At 44.5% G+C, this 22,051-nt stretch overlaps 2 protein-coding genes across 2 annotated transcripts in view; one reads left to right on the top strand and one right to left on the bottom strand.

The window, feature by feature from the left end:
- The first annotated feature begins 1,613 nt into the window (after positions 1-1,613).
- Positions 1,614-5,910, top strand: LOC133003805 (ribonucleoside-diphosphate reductase large subunit). The gene is made up of 4 exons (XM_061073619.1): positions 1,614-1,748; positions 2,924-4,905; positions 5,091-5,279; positions 5,412-5,910. Exons 1-4 carry the CDS (start codon positions 1,730-1,732, stop codon positions 5,601-5,603), a joined length of 2,382 nt encoding a protein of 793 aa, XP_060929602.1. The 5' UTR covers positions 1,614-1,729; the 3' UTR covers positions 5,604-5,910.
- Positions 5,911-7,083: 1,173 nt separating this feature from the next.
- sipa1l3 (signal-induced proliferation-associated 1 like 3) overlaps positions 7,084-22,051 on the bottom strand; it is a 64,781-nt gene continuing 49,813 nt past the window's right edge. The window contains exons 11-24 of the mRNA XM_061072880.1: positions 21,414-21,512; positions 21,118-21,293; positions 17,503-17,754; positions 16,918-17,100; positions 16,368-16,492; positions 15,326-15,441; positions 14,788-15,230; positions 13,292-13,516; positions 12,724-12,886; positions 12,455-12,629; positions 12,077-12,226; positions 11,197-11,323; positions 10,757-10,838; positions 7,084-10,320 (exon numbers count right to left, since the gene is read on the bottom strand). Coding sequence (XP_060928863.1) covers positions 10,126-10,320; positions 10,757-10,838; positions 11,197-11,323; positions 12,077-12,226; positions 12,455-12,629; positions 12,724-12,886; positions 13,292-13,516; positions 14,788-15,230; positions 15,326-15,441; positions 16,368-16,492; positions 16,918-17,100; positions 17,503-17,754; positions 21,118-21,293; positions 21,414-21,512 — 2,511 coding nt within the window. The 3' untranslated portion in view covers positions 7,084-10,125. The remainder of the gene's footprint in view (positions 10,321-10,756; positions 10,839-11,196; positions 11,324-12,076; positions 12,227-12,454; positions 12,630-12,723; positions 12,887-13,291; positions 13,517-14,787; positions 15,231-15,325; positions 15,442-16,367; positions 16,493-16,917; positions 17,101-17,502; positions 17,755-21,117; positions 21,294-21,413; positions 21,513-22,051) is intronic.

Below are 22,051 nucleotides of genomic sequence, written 5' to 3'. Positions count from 1 at the left end.
GGAGATGCACTGCATTCTGCACGTGGGCCCCCAGGTGTCTCCGTAGTGTCTCTCCCTGTGCTGTGCTGAACTTGGGGCACAGGGGACAACCCAGCTGGGCCCAGCCGGGGAAGGAGGTGCTCTGCAGCCGTCCTCCAGCCTCGATTATAGACGGGTGCATCTGGAAGAACAGTTCAAGTCATTGTAGATTATTTTTAACATATATATATATATATATATATAAAAAAAAAATTTTATTTGGTATTTTAAATTATTGATATTCTATTTTATTGATATTCTATTTTATACTATTTCTATTTCTATTTTATTTTTTTTGGTTGAAATTACTGAGCATTGCTTAAAGAGAGCCTTTGACCCAAGTATTTCATTGCCAGCGACTGCTTCATGTTGTCTCTGTGCATTTGACAATAAAAATCTTGAATCTTGAATCTCCTGACAGGAACTGAGTCAGGTCCCACACTGGTTAGTGGTGGAGCAGATCAGGATATACCACGGGGGGGGTGAAGGCCATGCTGTCATCCTCTGCTGCCACAGCGAGCTCATGTAGCGGAATTTAAACATTTTGTTGTCCACATTAAACTGGTTTAACTACATATTTTTAAGAAGTAATTACAGATACATGCCTGTAACTATGACACTGACTTGGTAACATCAGTTGGACTCACTGGGAATTCTGACTGTGTCCATAAAACACCCTGAGGTAGATATATAACATCTAATCAAAGCCAAACAAAGTTACTCAGACTTTATTCAATATTCTTCAGACTCTGTATCTCACCGTTTGTGTTCTTCCTCAGTCCCAATGTCCGCAGATCCAACCTGCAGACAAGATGGCGGACCTCCGTCCTCCACCGGAACATGCGCAGTAGATATCAGTGTGCATACGCGCAACAGACATGTCCGCACTTGACAGGAAATAACACAATCCTACCGGAAGTGGGTCTTTTGTATTTACATTTTTGTCATTATTGAAAATACTTGCTACAAAAACAAACCTTTAACCAAATATGACGTATTCAAGGTGACATCAGTGTTGATACAGAAGTGAAACACAATGAGCATACACAAGTCCAGAAACGAAAGAAGAACTTTGAGGAAATTCAGCAAATATCTTTAGTTCATTCTTTCATCCGTTAAATATTTACATCTGTGAATAAAGTGCTTACATAACACAGTCAGCTCATTTATTAAAAACAGGCACCCTGCAATTTACATTATGTTTTCTCTCATTTATAGTTTATTTTTATGAAGTAGATTATTTTAGGTACTATTGAAATCAAACATCATTAAACAACACTATATAACTATATACAAACATAGGGCGTAACATGGAAATACACACATAAATATAAGAGCACACCCATTTCTAAATCGTTTGGCATTAACAACAAAAGAAGAAACTGACCTACTTTTCTGTCCCGCCAGATTCAAAGACAGGAAACGGAAGCTGTCATCTAAAACTATTCTGATTGGTCCTCACACAGGAAGAGCCGGCGGGTTCTCGCTGCTGATTGGCCGAGCAGCGTGTAAACCTCTACCGTCACCGCTGTCGTCTTCCGTACAAAAGCGACGTTCGCGGGAGTTTCAGGAGCAGTTCGCGGGTTCCCCACAGAGTCTGAGCGGACGTCCCCTCCAGCCGAGCACCGTGACACCGACCACAGGCTGAAGGAGCTGCCGGAGAAGCTGCACTGTTCCCCGGGGAGACGAGTAGAGACCACGCCGTACCACCATGCACGTCATTAAGAGAGGTAGGTCCCGGGAGGGTGGCTGTTCTGGAGCCGGAGGGAAACAGGCCTGTGTTAGCTCCTCTGTTAGCTCCTCTGCTAACTGTGTGTTCACTGTGATGTACACACATCAGATCGGGTTTTACATCAAACTGCACAAACTGTGTGTGCGTGAGTCAGCTGATCCGCGTACACGTTGACGTGCACACAGTCAGACATGATATCTCAGTCCACCTGCTCCAGTGGATTTACATGGTTGTTGATGGGCTCAGCCATGTTTAGCCTTTGTCACGGTTGGCGCCAAAAACTTAAGTTATGATCTTTTGTGTCTCTGTGGATCTCAGTGAGGTGAAGGCTGAATAACATGAGTTCCTCTAAGAATCAGACGTGTTATTTACCTCCTGATTGTTGAATAACGGCACGTTTATAGAGGAAGGGTTGTTATGTGAGGTGGGTCTTTTCTTTCTGAGCCCCTCCTTTTATTTAAACAGTGTTAATGATCTTATTCTATTTGTTTTGCCTCAGGTAGATCCTGTCTTTGTCCCGTTGAAGTCACTTTCTCACGGTGTTAATGCAAATTCAACTCTCCCTGTGACAGTTTCATAACTCAAACCGTGAAGTGTTCAAATAGTCGTAAATCGTTCATTTCATAACAGGGCTTTTATCGTGTAACATTTGCATTTGTACCAAACGCACCATTAAATTCACATTTGCAATCGCGTGATAAATGTGGTCCATCCTGTTCCTGACAATCACTGTGGATGGATCATGAGTCATCAAAGTTAGTCTAATTGTTACTGGAGATGAGCCAATACTTTATTTCCTTCTTCCGGTACAGTTCTTATTCCTGGGTTTTGCATGTCTGATACCAGAGCATTCAATACACAAGGAAAACAATTTGATAAAGTGTGTTAACAGCTGGACATAAATTAATTGCAGATATTTTGTTCTGGCTAATGCTAAACAACCAGAAATATTGTTTTCACTGCTTTACAAACAACTTGCAAGTGTTGGAGCTGCAAAGATACTTTTTTTTCTTTCCGGTTTGTCTTGGTGAAACTAAATACTTTAAAAACATGTTATCAGATCAGAACTTAGATCTGTTTACTCTTCGATGACAACCCTGCCATTTCCTGATATTGAATATCTCTAAAAACACCAGTTGTGATTTTAATGTTAATTGTGGTTTTGTTTTTCAGATGGACGCCAAGAGCGCATCATGTTCGATAAGATCACCTCTCGTATCCAGAAGCTCTGCTACGGGCTGAACTCTGAGTTCGTGGACCCGACTCAGATCACGATGAAGGTGATCCAGGGTCTGTACAGCGGCGTCACCACCGTGGAGCTGGACACGCTGGCTGCGGAGATCACCGCCACCCTCACAACCAAACACCCCGACTACGCCATCCTCGCCGCGCGGATCGCCGTCTCCAACCTGCACAAGGAGACGAAGAAGGTGTTCAGCGAGGTGATGGAGGACCTGTACAGCTACATCAACCCTCTGAACAGACGCCACTCCCCCATGATCTCCAAGGAGACCCTCGACATCGTTCTCGCCAACAAAGACCGCCTCAACTCAGCCATCATTTTTGACCGAGATTTCTCCTACAACTTCTTCGGCTTCAAGACGCTGGAGCGCTCCTACCTGCTGAAGATCAACGGCAAAGTGTCGGAGCGGCCGCAGCACATGCTCATGAGAGTTTCTGTCGGAATCCACAAAACAGATATCGACGCCGCCATCGAGACCTACAACCTGCTCTCAGAGAAGTGGTTCACCCACGCGTCTCCCACGCTCTTCAACGCAGGAACCAACAGGCCTCAGCTGTCCAGCTGCTTCCTGCTCACCATGAAGGACGACAGCATCGAGGGCATCTACGACACGCTGAAGCAGTGCGCCCTCATCTCCAAGTCAGCGGGAGGAATCGGCGTGGCGGTCAGCTGCATCAGATCAACGGGGAGCTACATCGCCGGCACCAACGGAAACTCCAACGGGCTCGTCCCCATGCTGAGGGTCTACAACAACACAGCACGTTACGTGGACCAGGGCGGCAACAAGCGGCCCGGCGCCTTCGCCATGTACCTGGAGCCGTGGCACTTTGACGTGTTCGACTTCCTGGAGCTGAAGAAGAACACGGGGAAGGAGGAGCAAAGAGCCAGAGATCTGTTCTACGGCCTGTGGATCCCCGACCTGTTCATGAAGAGAGTGGAGAGCAACCAGGACTGGTCTCTGATGTGTCCCAGCGAGAGCCCCGGGCTGGACGAGTGCTGGGGGGAGGAGTTTGAGAAGCTCTACACCCAATATGAGCGGGAGGGCCGGGTCAAGCGTGTTGTGAAGGCTCAGCAGGTGTGGCACGCCATCATCGAGTCCCAGACGGAGTCCGGCACGCCGTACATGCTCTACAAGGACGCCTGCAACAGGAAGAGCAACCAGCAGAACCTGGGCACCATCAAGTGCAGCAACCTCTGCACCGAGATCGTCGAATACTCCAGTGGCGATGAGGTCGCCGTCTGTAACCTGGCCTCCATCGCTCTCAACATGTACGTCACCCCCGAGCGGACCTTTGACTTCAAGAAACTGGCGTCTGTGACCAAGGTTATCGTGAAGAACCTGAACAAGATCATAGAGATTAACTTCTACCCAGTGCCCGAGGCGGACCAGTCCAACAAGCGCCACAGGCCGATCGGAATCGGCGTCCAGGGCCTGGCCGACTGCTTCATCCTGATGCGTTACCCCTTCGAAAGCCCAGAGGCTCAGCTGCTGAACATCCAGATCTTTGAGACCATCTACTACGCCGCCCTGGAGGCGAGCTGCGACCTGGCGGCCGAGCTGGGCCCCTACGACACGTACGCCGGCTCCCCCGTCAGCAAGGGCATCCTCCAGTACGACATGTGGGAGAAGACGCCCACCGACCTGTGGGACTGGAAGCTGCTGAAGGAGAAGATCGCCAAGCACGGCGTGAGGAACAGCCTGCTGCTGGCGCCGATGCCCACGGCCTCCACCGCCCAGATCCTGGGCAACAACGAGTCCATCGAGGCCTACACCAGCAACATCTACACCCGCAGGGTCCTGTCCGGAGAGTTCCAGATCGTCAACCCCCATCTGCTCAAAGACCTGACGGAGCGAGGGCTGTGGGGCGAGGAGATGAAGAACCAGCTGATCGGTCACAACGGATCCATTCAGGTAATCAATCAAATTCCCCTCTTCAAGATGCTGAGTTAATCATTTTGTTGTGGATTCATTTGTCAGATTCATACTAAAGTAAACATTGGTAGATTCATCTATTAAGAAGATGAGCATTCATGATGACTTATTTTTTTACCGACCACTTAAATCTGAGGTGTTTATATTTTTTCTTTTGTCAACAGGACATCAAGGAGATTCCAGACGATCTGAAGGAGCTTTATAAAACAGTTTGGGAAATCTCCCAGAAGACGGTGCTGAAGATGGCGGCCGACCGCGGCGCCTACATCGACCAGAGCCAGTCCATGAACATCCACATCGCCGAGCCCAACTACGGCAAACTGACAAGCATGCACTTCTTCGGCTGGAAACAAGTGAGTGACGTCTGCAGGACAAATCAGAAAAGAGGGACAACCCTTAACAGTTTTAGTTTGTCCTGGAAATATAATAAATTGTTGAAAACCCCCGGTGCAGCACGTTAACCTGTGTCCTCTCTCTCTCCACAGGGTCTGAAGACAGGGATGTACTACCTGAGGACGAAGCCTGCCGCCAACCCCATCCAGTTCACCCTGAACAAGGAGACCATGAAGGAGGCGCAGCCAGACAAAGTCTCGGAGGAGGAGCTCAAAGCGCTGAACACGGCCGCCATGGTTTGTTCTCTGGAGAACAAAGACGATTGCCTCATGTGTGGATCCTAATCATTTCCTCTCTCCACTCGTTTCTCTCTGTATCTGCTGAAACTCTGTGTGTTCGCCGGCTCTGACTTGATGCTGAATCTCTTGGGTGATGAACAGGATGTTTTCTTGGTGCTTCACTCTCAAAGATTCACAAATCTACAAAGCATTTTTCATGACTCCTTCTCTGGCTCACTGTGGGACATTGTTTAAATGTATAGAATGAATTTAATGACATGTCCTGTTTACTCACAGATGTCAATGGGAAAACTACATGTACTTAACACAAACTTTATTTTATGTTGGAAATCTAATAACTTTGTAATAAAAAATTAAAGCTTCATAAGTCATGTTTCATTGTGTTTATATGCACCGGGGAAACTTAACTTTATTCAAAGTGCAGGTTCTCAGGCTGATGCTAACCCACTTATCGTATTAAACACAAACTAAAATTAAAAAACAGGCTTCCCACGGTCATGCAAAACCTGGAATTTTAAAATGTGTTTTTTCAGGCCTGGAAAAGTCATGGAAAAAAATAATCTCCCAAAAGTCATGGAAATTTATCATATTTTCATGTCGTTCAATTTAGGGATGGGCATAATTAATAGGCGATCGATTAATTGATTAAGAATTTCGTAAGTTAAATTTTTTCATCGATGAAAACTATTTTATTCTATTCACTGCATTTTTATTTGGCCTATAAATAGCGAATTTTAATATAAAAATATTAATGATTAATGGAAAATAGATCGTTAATTCTCCCAGCGATCGATTAAGACAATTTAATCGAATGCCCATCCCTATTTAATTTATGCTGAGTTTTAAATAATTCATATGCTTTTAAAGAAATACGCTCAAAATATAGGCAGGCATACTTGGGTTTGTATCATTTAAGGTATACTGTATGCCTTGGAATTCTCATTTTAAGTTTGAATACGACATTGTCGCGTATACACTGAGCTTTCACAAAATGTTCGGTCATGGAAATTTGGTCTAAAGTTATTGAAAAGTCACGGAAATCCATTGGTCAAAATGTGTATGAACCCTGAAAAAAGTCGCAACCCTCAAGTAATAGAGATGTGAACAGTCTGAAACTGCTGTGATCAAGATCAAGTGGCAAATATCTTAGGTTTTATTTTGCTAATAAAGAATTTGTCTACAAGAGGTGTTTTGACAAAATATTCTTCTGGTGCAATATTCAGAAAAAAATTCTCATTTAGTTTGACTTCAATCTTGACATTTAGAGTCTATTCATGAAATAACTTTTATTGAATCCGCTGATAAACTATATTAAATCAAGTAACACTGGTTCCAGCTTCAAAATTTGAGTATTTGCTGTTTTGTTCTTGTTCTAAAACAGAATAAATTCGTGGTGTTTTGGACTTTTGGTCAAAGAAATAAAGTTTCTAAATTCAGCTCTTTCATGTGCATTTAAACAAATCTGAATTGCAGCCACTTATGAGGAACAAAAAACTTGCATCTCAAAGAATGAACCAACAAATGATCTGATCGTTGTTTTTAATATATTTTTTATAAAATAATGAAAACATAATTTACACTTTTAAATGTACAAGTCATTATTACAACCCAAAGAAAACAATGAACAAACGGTTTGTCTGTGCTGCCGCCACATGAGCGACGCACAAAGAAAAGATGACGTCAGAAACCCCCCCGAAAGAATCATACAAATCAACTTTGTACAGGAATCAGAAGTAAAACGTCAAAAAAAACATACACACACACACACAGTACCCTCTCGTCTTCACTATCATCTGACAGCGGCCAACGTGTTAAAAAATAAATTATCAAAATATTTAACATCTAAAAACAAACGTAGTTTTACAATATTAACCATAAACCTTAATAATGCATTATTGATTTGTTCAACAGGGTGTTGTGTATGCTATAAATAGCATAAAATTATACAGAACATGAACAAAATTTATATATATATATATGTATAAAAAAAGAAACCTTGCCCCTTTTACATTAGCAAAGTAAAGATTAAGACTAAAATCACAGCGGCACCTGCGAAGCTGCGGGAGAGGAGGAGCAGGAGCAGGAGGAGGAAGAGGAGGAGGAGGAGTGGGTCACTGAATTGAAACTGCGCAACAACGGGTTAAACAGATACAAATCCTTTATCACTGCATATGCCATTTTTTGATATTGACATAATAAACATTATGTGGAAACTGTTTTATGTTTTTAAACAAATCCAGCAAATGAATTACAACCCCGATTTACCTACAATGAACCCAGAGATATTAAAGGGAAAATCTCTGATAGTCTCACAGTACATCACCCGCCCCCCCACTGATGGTGCAGCGTCCTTGTTAACAGCATATTGAGAAACCTGAGCGAGTTGGAAAGTTCAAAACAACCCGATCCAGTCAGACCAGGGAGGAAAAATGTTACTGCTCATCTGGGCTGAGAGTTCAGAACAGTTTCATCAGTCAATTAATGAAGTGAGACGGGAAAAGAAACTTCCTCTGCAGGGATGGGTCGTCATTCAGTACCAGCATCCACTCACACACACACTCACAGTTCTGTATGAAAAATAGATATAGTAGATAATATCCTTAAGCCAGCTCGCTGTATAAATAAGTGTCTTGTGTTCAGAACACGTGGACGAATCCTCTCACACACACTGGTTCTGATGGGAAGGAGCGTCAGTGTTGTCCAGTGAATTTTCATGTACAGTAAATGTTTTTCTATCAACACACATGACTGGTGACCTCGCTTCATTCTGATGAGAACACACACACACACACACACACAGACACACACAGGTGACGCAGTTACAGGAAGAGTTTAGAGGTTTTGAGAAATACACTTAATCGTTTTCCTAAGTTTAACGATTGATGCCACTCATGTTTGTCCACTACCTGGTTTGGTTATTAAGGTTTGCCCCTTTTTGTCAAAACAATTAGTTTGTTATAACTCAGTCAACATGCAGACACGATACACATGTTTTCAATGGGACTTTCCGACGATACCATTATTTCTCCAATGTCCAATGAGGGTAAACATTCAAAAAACCTTCTTAGAAAACAGCAAAGGGTCGAGAGCTTTATCATGTTTTTTGAGTTTTCTACATCAAAGTAATGTATTTGTTTTGTTCACAGCATGAACAGGAACTAACAGCAAAGGCCAAAATGTAAACAAATACAGGCTGAAAGATGGGGCTTCATTTGTACAACACAGCATAACTTAATGAAAAGGATTATTGTTTTTGTTTGCGAACACATTTAACATTTCAATAATTTATTATACTGATATTAAAGCGTTATAAGATTGAACAAAATCCACCAATAAGCATTTGTAAAGCTCTCCTTTTAACATCTTGTTTGTTTTTATAAATACAGTGAGGATTGCCAGGATTGGTCACAGCTATTTAAAACCAAGTACACGGAAAAATATTACGATAAAAAAGTTGCTTAAATCTCATAATTCTGTGTAACACCAGTTGCCAGGCAACCAGGCCGGCCTAAAGTAATAGTGGCATCAATCTTTTTTATCTGCAAGAAAGAAAATAAGTGTATTGTTTTAAAGAAGAGGAAAAAAAGTCTTAAAGTCTCAGCTAAAAGTTCTGGGGTTAAAATATTCATCCAGTACGTTGAGATCTGAGATGATACGGCACTACTGGAGATTCTGAACAACGCACTTCATCAGAGATATGATGTGGGCGTCACTGAGCTTCTGACATCGACTGATCCCACTCACTCGACTCTCTGACGGCTTGTTGTTTCACATGTGTGGGCCACGGTTCATCCACGTAAACGGAGGAAAGAAGAATTCTGTGGCCCACAAGTTTCATTTTACAGTAAACTTGTTTGTTCATTAATCAGTTGTTCTTAAACAGACCATCACACACACACACAGAAGGGCAATAAAACAAATCAAGACTTCAGCACAAACATTGATGTGCAGTAATGCTTCAGAATATTCACTGTACCATCAGTCTCTCTCTCTCTCTCTCACGCACACACATACACACACACCTCTTTAGTACAACCGTTATGCAATATCAGTAAAATATAGATAATATTGATACAAGATAATTGTACCACACAGGCATCTATCTACAGTACCATGTCTGTAGAGCTTCCATTACTACTAGTGCATTCTGGGAGATGCAGTCTGTAATGAGTCTTTTTGGCGGATTTCGCTGCAGGAACAGTATTAGGCCTCTCCAGGTGATGTAGTGTTCTCAAAAACAGTTCGGTTCTCCTCTCCTCATCACTACTCCGGCATAGTAGCAGACTCAGTATATTTATACATATATAGAAAGTATATAAGACTTTGACTTCAGTTTATAAAAATAAACAGGCTCAGAGAAAAGAGAGGGAGGGTCTCTGCTCGGCGAGACTTTCTGGGAGTGTAGCGTTTCAAAAATAGTCTTTTTCGGACTCTCTCTGGTTTAAGGCAGTCCAGTGGAAGCTGAGTCAGGTAACTGACCTCCGCCTCCTGAAAGAATATTCCTCTCACACTTGCCCTCCCTCAGGCCTGAATCACACTCTTCTTCTCCTTCTTCTGCAGCTGTTGATCACTCCCTCTTTGGGTCCGTGTCGTTCGTTAAGGAGTGAGCCCCGTGGTCACTTCCTGTGCTGTTGGGGTTGGTGAAAAAGTTGTTGAACTTGCGCAGCTGCTCGCTGGCTGTCTCACTCTCCTCCTGCAAACGCTGGTTGTTCTCTCTCAGGTCGGCCATCTCCGCCATCAGGACGACTTTATCCTTCTTCTCCTGGCGGAGGACAAGAGGAGAACCAATGAGGAGCGGAGAAAAGAAATGACGATTTCTCAGTTCAGAGCGACTGGAATGTTTTATCACCGTTATTGAAGGAGTAGTTTGACAGTTGGGGAAATATCTACTTATGTTGTTTGTATGCTAAATACTTAATTACTAAACATGATGTTTCAACCTGTTTTTATAGCATCAAATAACTAATTAAAACCAAAAAATCAAAACATAAGTATGATAAGAAATACCTAAAATTTGAGAAAAAAATCATTTGACTTGTATTTTGGTCCAAGTCCTATTGTGGTTTGAGCTCACTCATCAAAAGAAGATTATTTAATACGCTGTGACATAGTTCATGTAGTTTAGTGTGTGTGAATGAAACATTAATATCAAGTCCTTGGTTAAAATCCTCCTGAATAAAAAAGAATAAAGTTCTCACTCTCTCCAGGTCGTTATTCAGCTGCTTCAACATGACCTCCAGGTGGTAGAGCCGGCCAGCCACCTCGGGGGGGGGCTCGTCACTGTGAAAACACACACACACAGATGTAGGTGATACAGGAAGGTAGGGTTTGCTGATTTTGTGGGTGTGTGGATTTATCATTGGGTATAATTGTTTCAACAAAAAATAAAAAGGATTTCCTCTTGCTGCTCCCTGATGGCATTAACTCCCTCTCTGTAAACACTCAAACTCAAACTCTGAGAATACACAGGGGAGTATTTACTGCTACCTCAGCAACCTACCACCGGGTGGCAGTAGAGACTAAGTAAACAATCGCCTGGAGCTACAACAAAGCCATGAGTATTTGGTTGGGTTGAATTTCTCAAGTTGTGTAGCTGAACTTAAGAGAAAGTAGAGCTTGTTTGATGTTTGTCACGTACCTGCTGAGGGTCGGTGTGGTCCGTGGCGTCTGAGGAGTTTGGAACTGAACAGGACTTATGACTGGTCTCATGTCAGGACCTCCGACCTGCGGCTCCGTCAGGGAGAAGAGGGAAACCGCTCTTTGTGCTGCAATAGAGACACATGATCCGACTTTAAATACGTGTCCCTGGAGATACGAGACACAGTCGCACCTGAACACAGCAGCAGGACGGGCGGTGGATTAAAGTGTTTGTCTCAGTGGAAGCAGAGGACACCAGGGACAGCAGTCGGGAACAAGGTGTCGATGAATACATGGATCTCTCGTTCTTTCTTTCCCAGGAGTGTCGTGTGACAGAGACCCAGTGAAACCAGTTGACCTCAAACATCCAGACAACACATCTCATGACCACCAGGAGGTTTAGGACTTCATACTTTTTTAATCTGGCAAATTTATTACTATAACAAACTGGTTAAATTTAGTATCATTTAACTGACTAGTGGTTTACATGCATACTTTAATATGAAGATTTTCAGCTAATTTAATCACATCCAAACCTGCTGAGCACAGTCACCTGCATTCTATTCATGATTGGTTCTCATCTATCACGACACGACTACCAGCTGTGAATGCAGAAAGAGTTCCACCTCATCGTCGCTCCGCCAAAATTAATTTTCCATATCGTTTGTAGATTCTCTGTAACCAAGCAACCAGCTGCAGTGTAGACAATCTGCTTCCTGTTTCTACCGGCAAGCACATTCCCAATGAACATGAATGGTCACATGATGTGAGTTTTCAGGTGTGTTTGTGTAAATGCAATTTTAATATGAAAATGTATTAGTATGGATGTAGCCTGAGTCTTAAGTTGAACAACTGTAATCCTGAAGTGTTGCCTTCCTCACCTTCGAAGGCTTTTGCAGCAATGACCAGGCTGGACCACTCAAGTCCACAGGCAGTGTCGGGGAGAGGCATCAGCCCAGGATCCAGCCTCCTCAGGGGGGGGACTTTGTCCCTGACCTCTGTGAGGGACAGTTCAGACGCAGATAGAGGCACTGGGGACAGATGAGGAGAGAAGCTTCAGTTAGTAAACAAACCTCAGCAGGAAACAAGAGGATCTACGAGGCTTTAATGGGAAACAAATACCTTGTACATCACATTCATAACCAGACTGATTTCAAACTACCATTAGGCAGCTGGTGAACTCAACACAGCTGTGGTGGCGGGGACGTTTTTTAACCACCAGCCTAAAACCAACCTGACAACAATCAATATAAACTGACCCTTCTTGATCTGCAGGTGGTTGGAGGTGACGGCGTGGCGGCGCGTTGGCAGCGTGCAGGTGAACAGCACGTCAGTCGGAGTCGTCGGGTTCTCAGAGTTGGCAAAGCTGGCGTCTCTGCGGCCGCTGCACAGCGACTCGTCTGAAAACGTGCGCTGCAAAGTCCGTCTGGGAGACTGAGGGGAGAAAAACCCACAGAGATCAGAGCTGTGCACGTTCATGAAGGTACAACTGAAGTCTGAAGTGATGGCGCACAAGCGTCTTCCTCACTGGATCTCTCTGTGGCAGCTCTCCCGGGTTGTCCATGATGATCAGTTTCTTCAGGTCGTCCTCGATGGTGCTCTTGTACGTCCGGCGTGGAGATCGCAGGTCCCTCAGGGACGCTCGGAGTCGAGGTTGTCCAAACACGTTCTTTGAATTTGTGTCCACCTGCCTGGAGCCACAATACATGAGCATGAAGATCGCAAATATAGTATTTATGTTCTTTGTCTTGAAAGAAACGATTTACATCTCTAGACCTTTTACAGCTGAGGACAATCATGTTTACTTATTTATCTAAAACTGCATTGACCGGACGCCATTTTGTTTGACAATGGTTTCAATCCTCTGGTCATGACTTCACCAACAGATCACATATATACATCTAGATTTTCAGCAGTTGTCAAACTGTCCGCCTGTTCTTCCAACTTCAGATGACTGAGACAGTTTAAAGTCGCTGTCAGCTCGGTTAACCCAGGTACTTAAAAAGCAAACCCCACTAAGTGGATGGAGATAATGTTTCTGTCCAGAGAGTGCAGCACCATATCAGAGCTGGTGTTAAACTCTCCATCTCTCTTACTTCTTGCTGCTGTCGGAGATGGACGCCACAGTCTTGTTTACGGGCGATGGGCTGTTGTCCTCGTTCTGCCAGGCGTTTGGTCGGCTCTTCCCGTATAAGGCTTTGGGGGCGGAGCTGGACAGAAGGTTGGAGTTCAGCTGGGCGGAGGTGGGTGTGGCGGTAGCAGCTCGGACATGCCGCGCCTTTTCCGCTGTCGGAGTCTTGTAGCCCTGCGGCGTGTAGGCTCTGAGAGGATGGACACACAGGAATATGTATTTAATAAATGCATCATAATGATCCACAGCAGTCAAACAGGAAGCTAAACCTGCTAACACTCACTGATACAAATAACAGAGGGTCAACAGCTGTGAACAAGTAGGTTTGGTTTCAGAGGTGAAAGAGACAAATGAAGGAGAAAAGAAAGGCCTGATAAAAAAGAATAAATAAATTCTAATAATGGTGCCTACAGTAAGTTTTACAACAAAGGATATATATATTGTAACATCACTTTAGTTTCCTTTACTGGCTATGTTCTGGTTATATCTGTAATCGATAATAGACTGTAATAGAGTGTAATGAGTTTCCATATTTGTCTCTGGATCTGCTTGTCCAACTCTGTTTACATGAGAAAAATTATAATTGCAGTCACATTATCTTAACAGCCTGTCACAGATGGTGCACGTACACCATGATGCAAGGTGCATTAACTTGAAAATAGATTTAGATCACAGGGAAAAACAAACCAACATTTTTTCCCTCAAATAAAATTACTGCATTTTACTTTTTACCCTTTCGCAGGATCAGGTAAAAAACAACACGTCTGTCAGCAATAAGTTACAGCCTTCATATCTGCATCATGTTGTACACTGATGGTCCGACACATCCCAGACAAGACTGCAGCATCAGAGTCAGTGGCACTCTGGGTTTAGAAAAACTGCAAATCCAACACAGAGAGGTGGAAGGAAGCCTGAGTGTGTGTGTGTGTGTGTGTGTGTGTGTGTGTGTGTGTGTGTGTGTGTGTGTGTGTGTGTGTGTGTGTGTGTGTGTGTGTGTGTGTGTGTGTGTGTGTGTGTGTGTGTGTGTGTGTGTGTGTGTGTGTGTGTGTGCGCTTGCGTATGATGAATGGCTCTGTATGCGTTTATGATGTGTGTTGGCAGTGACAAGTCCACGAGCAGAGGAGATCACATGATGACCTGTATGTTTCATGAGGATTAGGCTGCTGTAATCCTCCATGTTCCTTTAAGATGCATTTTCATGCATTATAGTTTTACCATGGTGATCTGCTGCTGATACCTAGCTGCTGCTTCGTGGCTCCTTCGCTTAAAACCTCACAAAACTTGTCACCACAAAGAACAACCCTTCTCCATTGAGCTAAGCTGCATTAAAGTGAAAGATTCAAAAAGCACGACACATCTGGGATCAATCTGCCGTCTCTTTCATGGAGGTGGGTGCTAGTTAATATTAGCTTCATAAAAACACCATAAAAGATGCATCTCATCAGTGAGTCGGTCTCTTACCTGGGTTTGAAAGCGTCCATCTTCTCAGCACTGGAGCCAGGAGGTGGGAAGGTCCTGGTCCGGTACCCTTTATTGACTTCAGCCGCGCTGATGGGTGAAGACTCTCGTCTCCGTGCTTCCCCCCCGCCGCTGCTCCTTCCCACGGAGAGCTCCTGGATGCCAGTGTAAGTCTGGGAGCAGTGCATGGGCTTGAGGGGCAGGTTGTTGGGCACGTTTCCGTGGCGGTTGTTGCCGTAGTGGGTCGAGGCGTCGATCCCGCTGTCGTTGGACCCTCCCTTGTTGAGAAGGTCAGGGTCGGGGTCGGCCAGGTCGCCGAGGCATCCCCCGCCTCCCCCCCGCTCGCCTGCAGGTCCTCCGTCGAACCAGCGCTCGTCGCTGTGGCCGCTGGAGGCGTTACTGGACAGAGTGTTGCTGCTGGAGTGACTGGAGTATTGAGTCTCGCCCTGCAGAGGATACGAGGACCAAAGTCAGACGGGGACATAACAGGACAGAGGAGGGGACAGATGAACAAATGAGACGAGGTGAAGACAAGTCTGACCTTCGAGTGTCTGTTGGGAGAGTCTTTCCCTGGGACGTCCTGTCTGGGGACTCTCCTCTGCCCGGCTCCACCACCTGATCCCCGAGACGCTGACACCGGAACATGCCAGAGGGGTTCTAGGCAGAAAACCCACCCAGACACAGGATTAAAGAAAATAACATTGAACCCCCATGGTTGGCAAAGAGGATTAAATACTTATATCACATTTAAACACTGACCTCCCCCCACACACTAACAAACTCAATCAGGCTCAGTTATCTTTGCTCTACTGTCTGATACACACCAGAAACCAGTGTGTATTTCGAGACAAAAGTCTGGTTAATATACAATTTAGTCAGACTTGTCACATATTAACGTTGCAACATTCAAACTGATTTGAGATCTTGTTTCTGTCCCTCTTGAAGGAGTTTAACATTTAAAACCATGTGGGTCTCTCTTAGCGATGAACCTACACCGAATTATCACCTGAATGTTTAGTTGTTTGGCTTCAGAGAGGCTGAATAGTGACTTTCAGCTCATTGGTTTACTGTCTGGACCCACGCTTTACTGTTATGTTTACTCCCACTGTCTCATTGTGTTTGTTTTTGGTTGCAGCTGTTTACGACAAAGCTCTAAAATCCACTGTACACAACCTGCTCAACAGTAAATATCAAACAGACGCAGCAATGAGATGGTGAACATGTACATTTCTCTCAGGAGCTGGTAGAGACCAAAAGCAGAGGAAAAAGGTGAATATTGGACTAACATTCATAGTAAGACAATTGTGTGTTTGTTATGTTTCTGTATAGCTGCTGAATTTGTTAACAACTTGATGCCTATGTGCTCAAATGGCCCAAAACAAATCAGTAATCCCGACTGTTCACCCTTTTTTTGCTCTTTACCAACTCCTGAGGTAAACATCTGGCCGTGAAGCTGATAGATGACACTATCTGAGAAAATCACAAAGGTCTAGTCTCCAAAACCATGAACTGTAAAACGCTTGAAGAAATTCACAACTTGTTGCAAATTAAATTTAAGAATATAGGTGAAGAAAAGCTGAAACCTGTTTTGCAGCGCTCCATGGTGCTCTCCTGACTGGTGAAGCCTGAGGACGACTCTCCACTGGAGTTGATGTCCACGCTGAGGTGGGGCTCATAGGGCAGCAGGGGGCGCTGTCCTGCTCCATATCTATGTTGACATGTCACATAAAGAGGGAGATTATGTGGTTAATGAACACGTTCATACTAATGAAATATCGTTGTTCATACCATAGATTATCCAGAAGCACATTACACACACGTATAATCACACACGAAAATCTACAGTTTGAGAGGGGTTTGTATGAAACATGTTCCTCTGGTTCGACAAGATGTTATCAGCCTCCACACTGTGAGGAAGAGCTGCCCACACAACAGATCCATCCTCATGGAGACAGTGAGTTCTTACACATCTAACTGCAGACCTGAATATGCAACATTTTATCCGCCGCTCTTCTGAACCGATGCAATCCGCCTCGAGCACAGTAAACAGTTGTTATGAGTAACATGGCTCAAGTTGATCAGGATCAGACGGAGTGACGGAGCAGAGCTCAGAGGACAGAACACCACACACACCTGTCGGGGGAGTGTTTGTAGCGCACGAACGGGCCGGGGGTGATTCCAGGTGGGCCCATTGCGGAGAGGCTGATCAGGCCTGAGGAGGGCGAGGAGAAGCTGGCGGAGGGGTTTCTGTAGGTCAGCAGTCTGTCGCCTCCTGCAGGGGACAGAGTGTAGTGGTTCTCCGGGTAGCTCACTGGCCTGGAGGACACACAGAGGGGGGGGGGGTTAACCAGGAGAAAAACAAACACCACAGAAGAAGGGTATGAGGAGTGAAGCTGTCACTGAATCACTAGCAACCGTTTATCCAAATTTAGCATATAGCATTTAGCATGTTAGAGCGTGTCAGGATGTGATTGTGGGTATTAACTTTGGGAGTGGGCTGTGTGACACCAGTGTTGGTACCAACTGAGAATCACAAGGGTAAGAACACAGCGAGCTACAGGACATTTGTCTGAATTTATGAAGATAGATCACATACTGAAGACTACACCCTGTCACATTATTGATAAATCTAATTATCGTCATTACATAGCAGTATCGTGCTCTTTTGTTTATGTATGATGCACTTTAAAACATATCCTTACTAATACTAACTCTCACCTCTTGGAGTTGAGGTGCTGCGGCTCTCTGTAAGGAACAGGGATCAGGGTCTTGTGTGTGCGGGGCAGGGGAGGGGGCGGGGGGCCCATGGGGGCCCAGCGCTGCTGGTTGGGGGTACTGTGGAGCCCCGGAGGGATGGGGGGGCTGTCCCATCGCCACGTCGGACGAGGGGAGGGTCGGTATCCTGCAGCCAGAGGCTCAGGTTCTGGCTTCTGCTCCATGGTCTTCATCTCGTACTCCTCTGTGCAGCCCCTGAAGAGACACAGAGCAGAACAGACATTCAGCACAACAAGAGAATCCAAAGCAGGACTCCCAAACTGCCATTTTGTCTTTATCCATAGGGTTTGATCCTCGGCTCGGGGTCAGTGAAAAGCAATGACGAGAAGCAGCCACTGCTCAACCACAACTGTGGCTTCAGTGGGTAAAAGATGCTCAATAATACATTTTCTCAGAAAGACTCCACATGATCATCCTCTGGTAAAACACTGAGTGGATTCTCAGACACACAGCAGACAGGTAACAGATCCCAGTAATGAGCTCCCCTGACACCGACAGTGGGAGAGAGGGGGAAGAGGAAACTGATTATTGGCACGTCAAGACTCCATCTTCCCTGCTGTGAGACCGAGGTCAAGTGTGTGTGTTTATGCACACGCAACGCGATAGCTAATCTCTTCAAAGAGATTCTCCCTCAAGGTCTGAGTATAAGCAGAAGATTCATAAAACCCTGCACAAGGCCACAGTCACTGCAATTAAAACTCAAGCTCAGATCAAGTGTTTTTTCTACAAAAATCAAAATAACACGGACACGTAGCATTTCAGCTTTCTGTCAGAGTTACAAAAATAAATAATTATTAGTGGGAAACAGCCCTCGGATGGAGATAAGCTGCCATTTATTCTCATCAATTATGATATTACTGCCAGAGCTCCCAGCTGGAGGGGTGGTCATCTTTATTTAACAGCTCAGGACACAAACACAACCATCAGCCGAAGATGTTCTCTATCTCGTAGTATCCTCACTCCACCAGATCATCATTATTTTATTCACACAGCCTGGTACAGGAGAGCAGGAGGCATGAAATATGCACAGCTGATGTATTTAAGATGAGATAAAAGCTGAGATGGAGAAGTGAGGGCAGAAAAAATGGTGTCAAAGAGAAATTTACAGAGAGGTAAGACAAGGTAGGGATAAGGGATTCAGAAAATAGCTTAATGAGAAACAAATATTTTCACTGTGCTGACAAGAGTGTCTTCAAACCTAACTCAAAGTATAAAAAAAGATAAAAAAAAGATTAAGTTTGTCATTATGTGTATAACTATAAATGACAAAGAAAAGAAGAAATGCAAATATTTGGCATTTATTCGATAATTTTTGCTTTATGACTGAAACGATTAATAGATTTTGTAGACGCAGATTCTTTTTCTGTCGATTGTTTCATCATTTAATCAATTCAGCTCCTAGCAACACTTCAGGGATGTAAACAAAACAAGGATACACCCCCACCACATACCACACCCCCACCCCCTTCCACACCCCCACCCCCACACACATTTACCCAGCTGATTACAAATAACAGTCACACTCTCTTTAGAAATATGAATTAATGCACAGGAACACAACACATGTTCAGGACATTGTAATCAATCAGGAAATACTACACACTCAATAAATATCCACACTGTTACATAATAGTAGCACATGCTCTGACCGCGTACACACACACACACACACACACACACACACACACACACACACACACACACACACACACACACACACACACACACACACACACACACACACACACACACACACACACACACACACACACACACACACACACAGAACAAACCTTAGAGTGAGCAGAGTCTACATCTGATGACTTGCAGTGTTTCGTCCATCACACTTGCTGAGGTCACACAGCTGGGGCTCCCCAACACACAAACACACACTCTTACACACACACTCTTACACACACACTCACATGGTCATCATCATCACATCTTCTTCACTGTATCCTTCTATCTTGCATTGCACAGCCGAGCGAGAACGGCAAGGAAGGATACTTACAACTCCCCTTTCTCTCTCTCGCTCTCTCTCTCTCTCTCTTCCACCCACTTCTCTTACTCTCGGTAGTGTTGAGACACGTCGTCCTCACAGTGCGCTCAACTCAATACACTCAACCCTGCCTCTCGCTCTCTGCCTCTCTCTCTCTGCCTCTCTCTCTGCCTCTCTCTCTCTCTCTCTCCCTCCCTCTCTTCCGCTCTTTTCATTCGCACAGGGCATGCATTTTTAATTAATCACTTCCACTCATTTATTTATTTATACATTTTTTGTGGTCTCTCTCTCTCTCTCGCTCTCTCTTTTTCCCTTCTGCAGATTCCAGGCCTTAATCTCATGCAATCTGCTTGCCTGGCACATAGAGAGAAGGGGGGGGGGGGGTGAAATGCAAGACTCTAATTATCAGCTGCTCCAATGCCACGGCAGTGTGTGTATTTGTGTGTGTGTGTGTCAGAGGGATTTAACTGAGTGCAATTAAGCTGCCTCTGACATTAAAGGAATCGAACCACTATGCGATCACACAGCCACGATCACTGTATTTAGGAGACCCGGTTCTCCGTCAGAAACACACACACACACACACACACTGTGGTTATTTCTTCACCTCTGTGACTGTTCTCCAACACCACATCAGAGTCTCATAAGGCCTCGTTACTCTTTCTATGTGGAGGCCTTATGAGCAGATGAAAGGTTGGAAAAACGGTGACAGCGAGGGAAATAAATAGCCTGTGGGAGGAGAGGAAACAAGACGGCGTGACGAGAGATCTAGACCAAAAATCTGCTGGAGTACGGCACATTTTGTCAACTCACGTTGAACAAATGCTTCATTCTTTTTAGTCTCTGCGCTTCGTTTTGCCGATATCCTCTTGAACCACACTTCTCGTTCTTTCTCTCCATTTGCTCGCTTCCTCTTTTCACACACTCCCACACAAAATCCTCTCAGAACATTGGAGTCTGGCCACTATCTCACCCGTGCTTTTGTGTGTTTCAGTGAAGAGCGTCCTGTTCTCACTCTTGCTCGCTCTTGTCCTTGCACTACTACTCGCTAACACTCAGCACCCTACCTCTGCTGTCAGCCACTGTCCCAACATTCCACTGACATCAGTTTAGGTTAGAGGAAATATAGAGGAGCTTTCAGACGTGCATTGAACTCCGGACATTTTCCTGAAAGTTTCCAGACGGGTTGGATGTGAGAATGCAAACGTCTGAGTCAGTCTGGAACTTTTCTTGCCAGCTCCCTAGTAATATGTTCAGAAAATATCCAAGTGGGTGTGTAGATGACGTTTCCAACCCACGACAAATCAAAACAGAGGGAATACAAATAGCTCAGGATGAAAAAGGGGCCACACATGTGCCAGACGTCCACGAAGATGTCAACTTGGAAAGACAACAAGATTAAAGAGCTATTGGTGATAATGGCTGATGCCCGTCGCAATTAGATGGAAACAAAAACATGTGATTTCAGCATTAGTGAAAGACAAACTCTGGAAAATGTCCCAACCCAATTGTCTGGACATTTTCTGGAGTTCAAGTCTCAAATTCAGACGTGAACGCACCTGCGAGGTCCCCCCTCTTCGTAGGGAGGGATGATAACCACTTTGACGGTGACCGATGTCCTGAGCAGGTCGATCATCTGTTCGTGAGTCAGCGTCACCGCGGCCACCTTGCAGATCTCCACCAGCCGACTGCCCTGCCTCAGTCCCGCCTGCCAGGCAAAGCCGTATTCCTCCACCTGCAGGAACAAAACCACAAACAAAGTCTTCAAAACACGCAAGTCATGTCCGGCCAAGATTCCTCACAAACAAGCATTTCAGAATGAGATCTGGTGTGGCAGATGGTCGTCTGAAGGTACCTCCGCCACAGTGCCGTCCAAGCGAACATGGAAGCCCAGTTGTCCCAGTCCGTTTCTTCTCAGAGTCATATCCACCGTTTCACATCCAACTGTCAACGACTGGACAAGAAGAGGAAAAATGTTATACATTTACAGTATGAATCTAGTTATCATATTATATTTGTGATAAAAAAAGTCTATAGGTATCTTAAAAACAAAAGCAACATGATAGCACTGCCTGAAAGAAGCAACATCTGAAACTATATCAACCAGCTCTCTCTGTTTATGGGTCTGTTTGTATTTGACATTTTCAGAGAGATTAAATACCTTTTTAATATTTTGAATTCTGTTGGATTAACTCAAAGCTCACTGGAGTCCAGGAAATCTCCTTTTCCCAGCATTTAATTCAACACAATTGTCAGGGACACAATATGAAATGATTTTCATCAGCAGGGGATTGAACAGGTTCATTGTGAAAGTGAGTTACGTGGTTGCAGAGAGAACCTGTTTTTTATATGATGCTTATTTAATATAACTGAAATATAGTTTTTAAGGTTGGTTGTTAAAAACATTGTTCTCAAAAGGAATTGTCGTCACTGCGGCATTTATGTTGTTTTCCCCCAGTCTTTGAGTTTACAGTCTTAGAAAAGCTCTCAGGG

Source organism: Limanda limanda, chromosome 6 (assembly GCF_963576545.1).
Source record: "Limanda limanda chromosome 6, fLimLim1.1, whole genome shotgun sequence".
Lineage (NCBI taxonomy): Eukaryota > Metazoa > Chordata > Actinopteri > Pleuronectiformes > Pleuronectidae > Limanda > Limanda limanda.
The sequence above is the reverse complement of the archived record's forward strand: the minus strand, read 5'-3'. Positions and strand labels throughout refer to the sequence as shown.

Bases quoted from the DNA above. Each gene is read 5' to 3' on its own strand.
- LOC133003805 (XM_061073619.1), top strand. The intron at 4,906-5,090 runs GTAATCAATCAA...TTTTGTCAACAG, and splicing joins GTCACAACGGATCCATTCAG to GACATCAAGGAGATTCCAGA. The intron at 5,280-5,411 runs GTGAGTGACGTC...CTCTCTCCACAG, and splicing joins ACTTCTTCGGCTGGAAACAA to GGTCTGAAGACAGGGATGTA.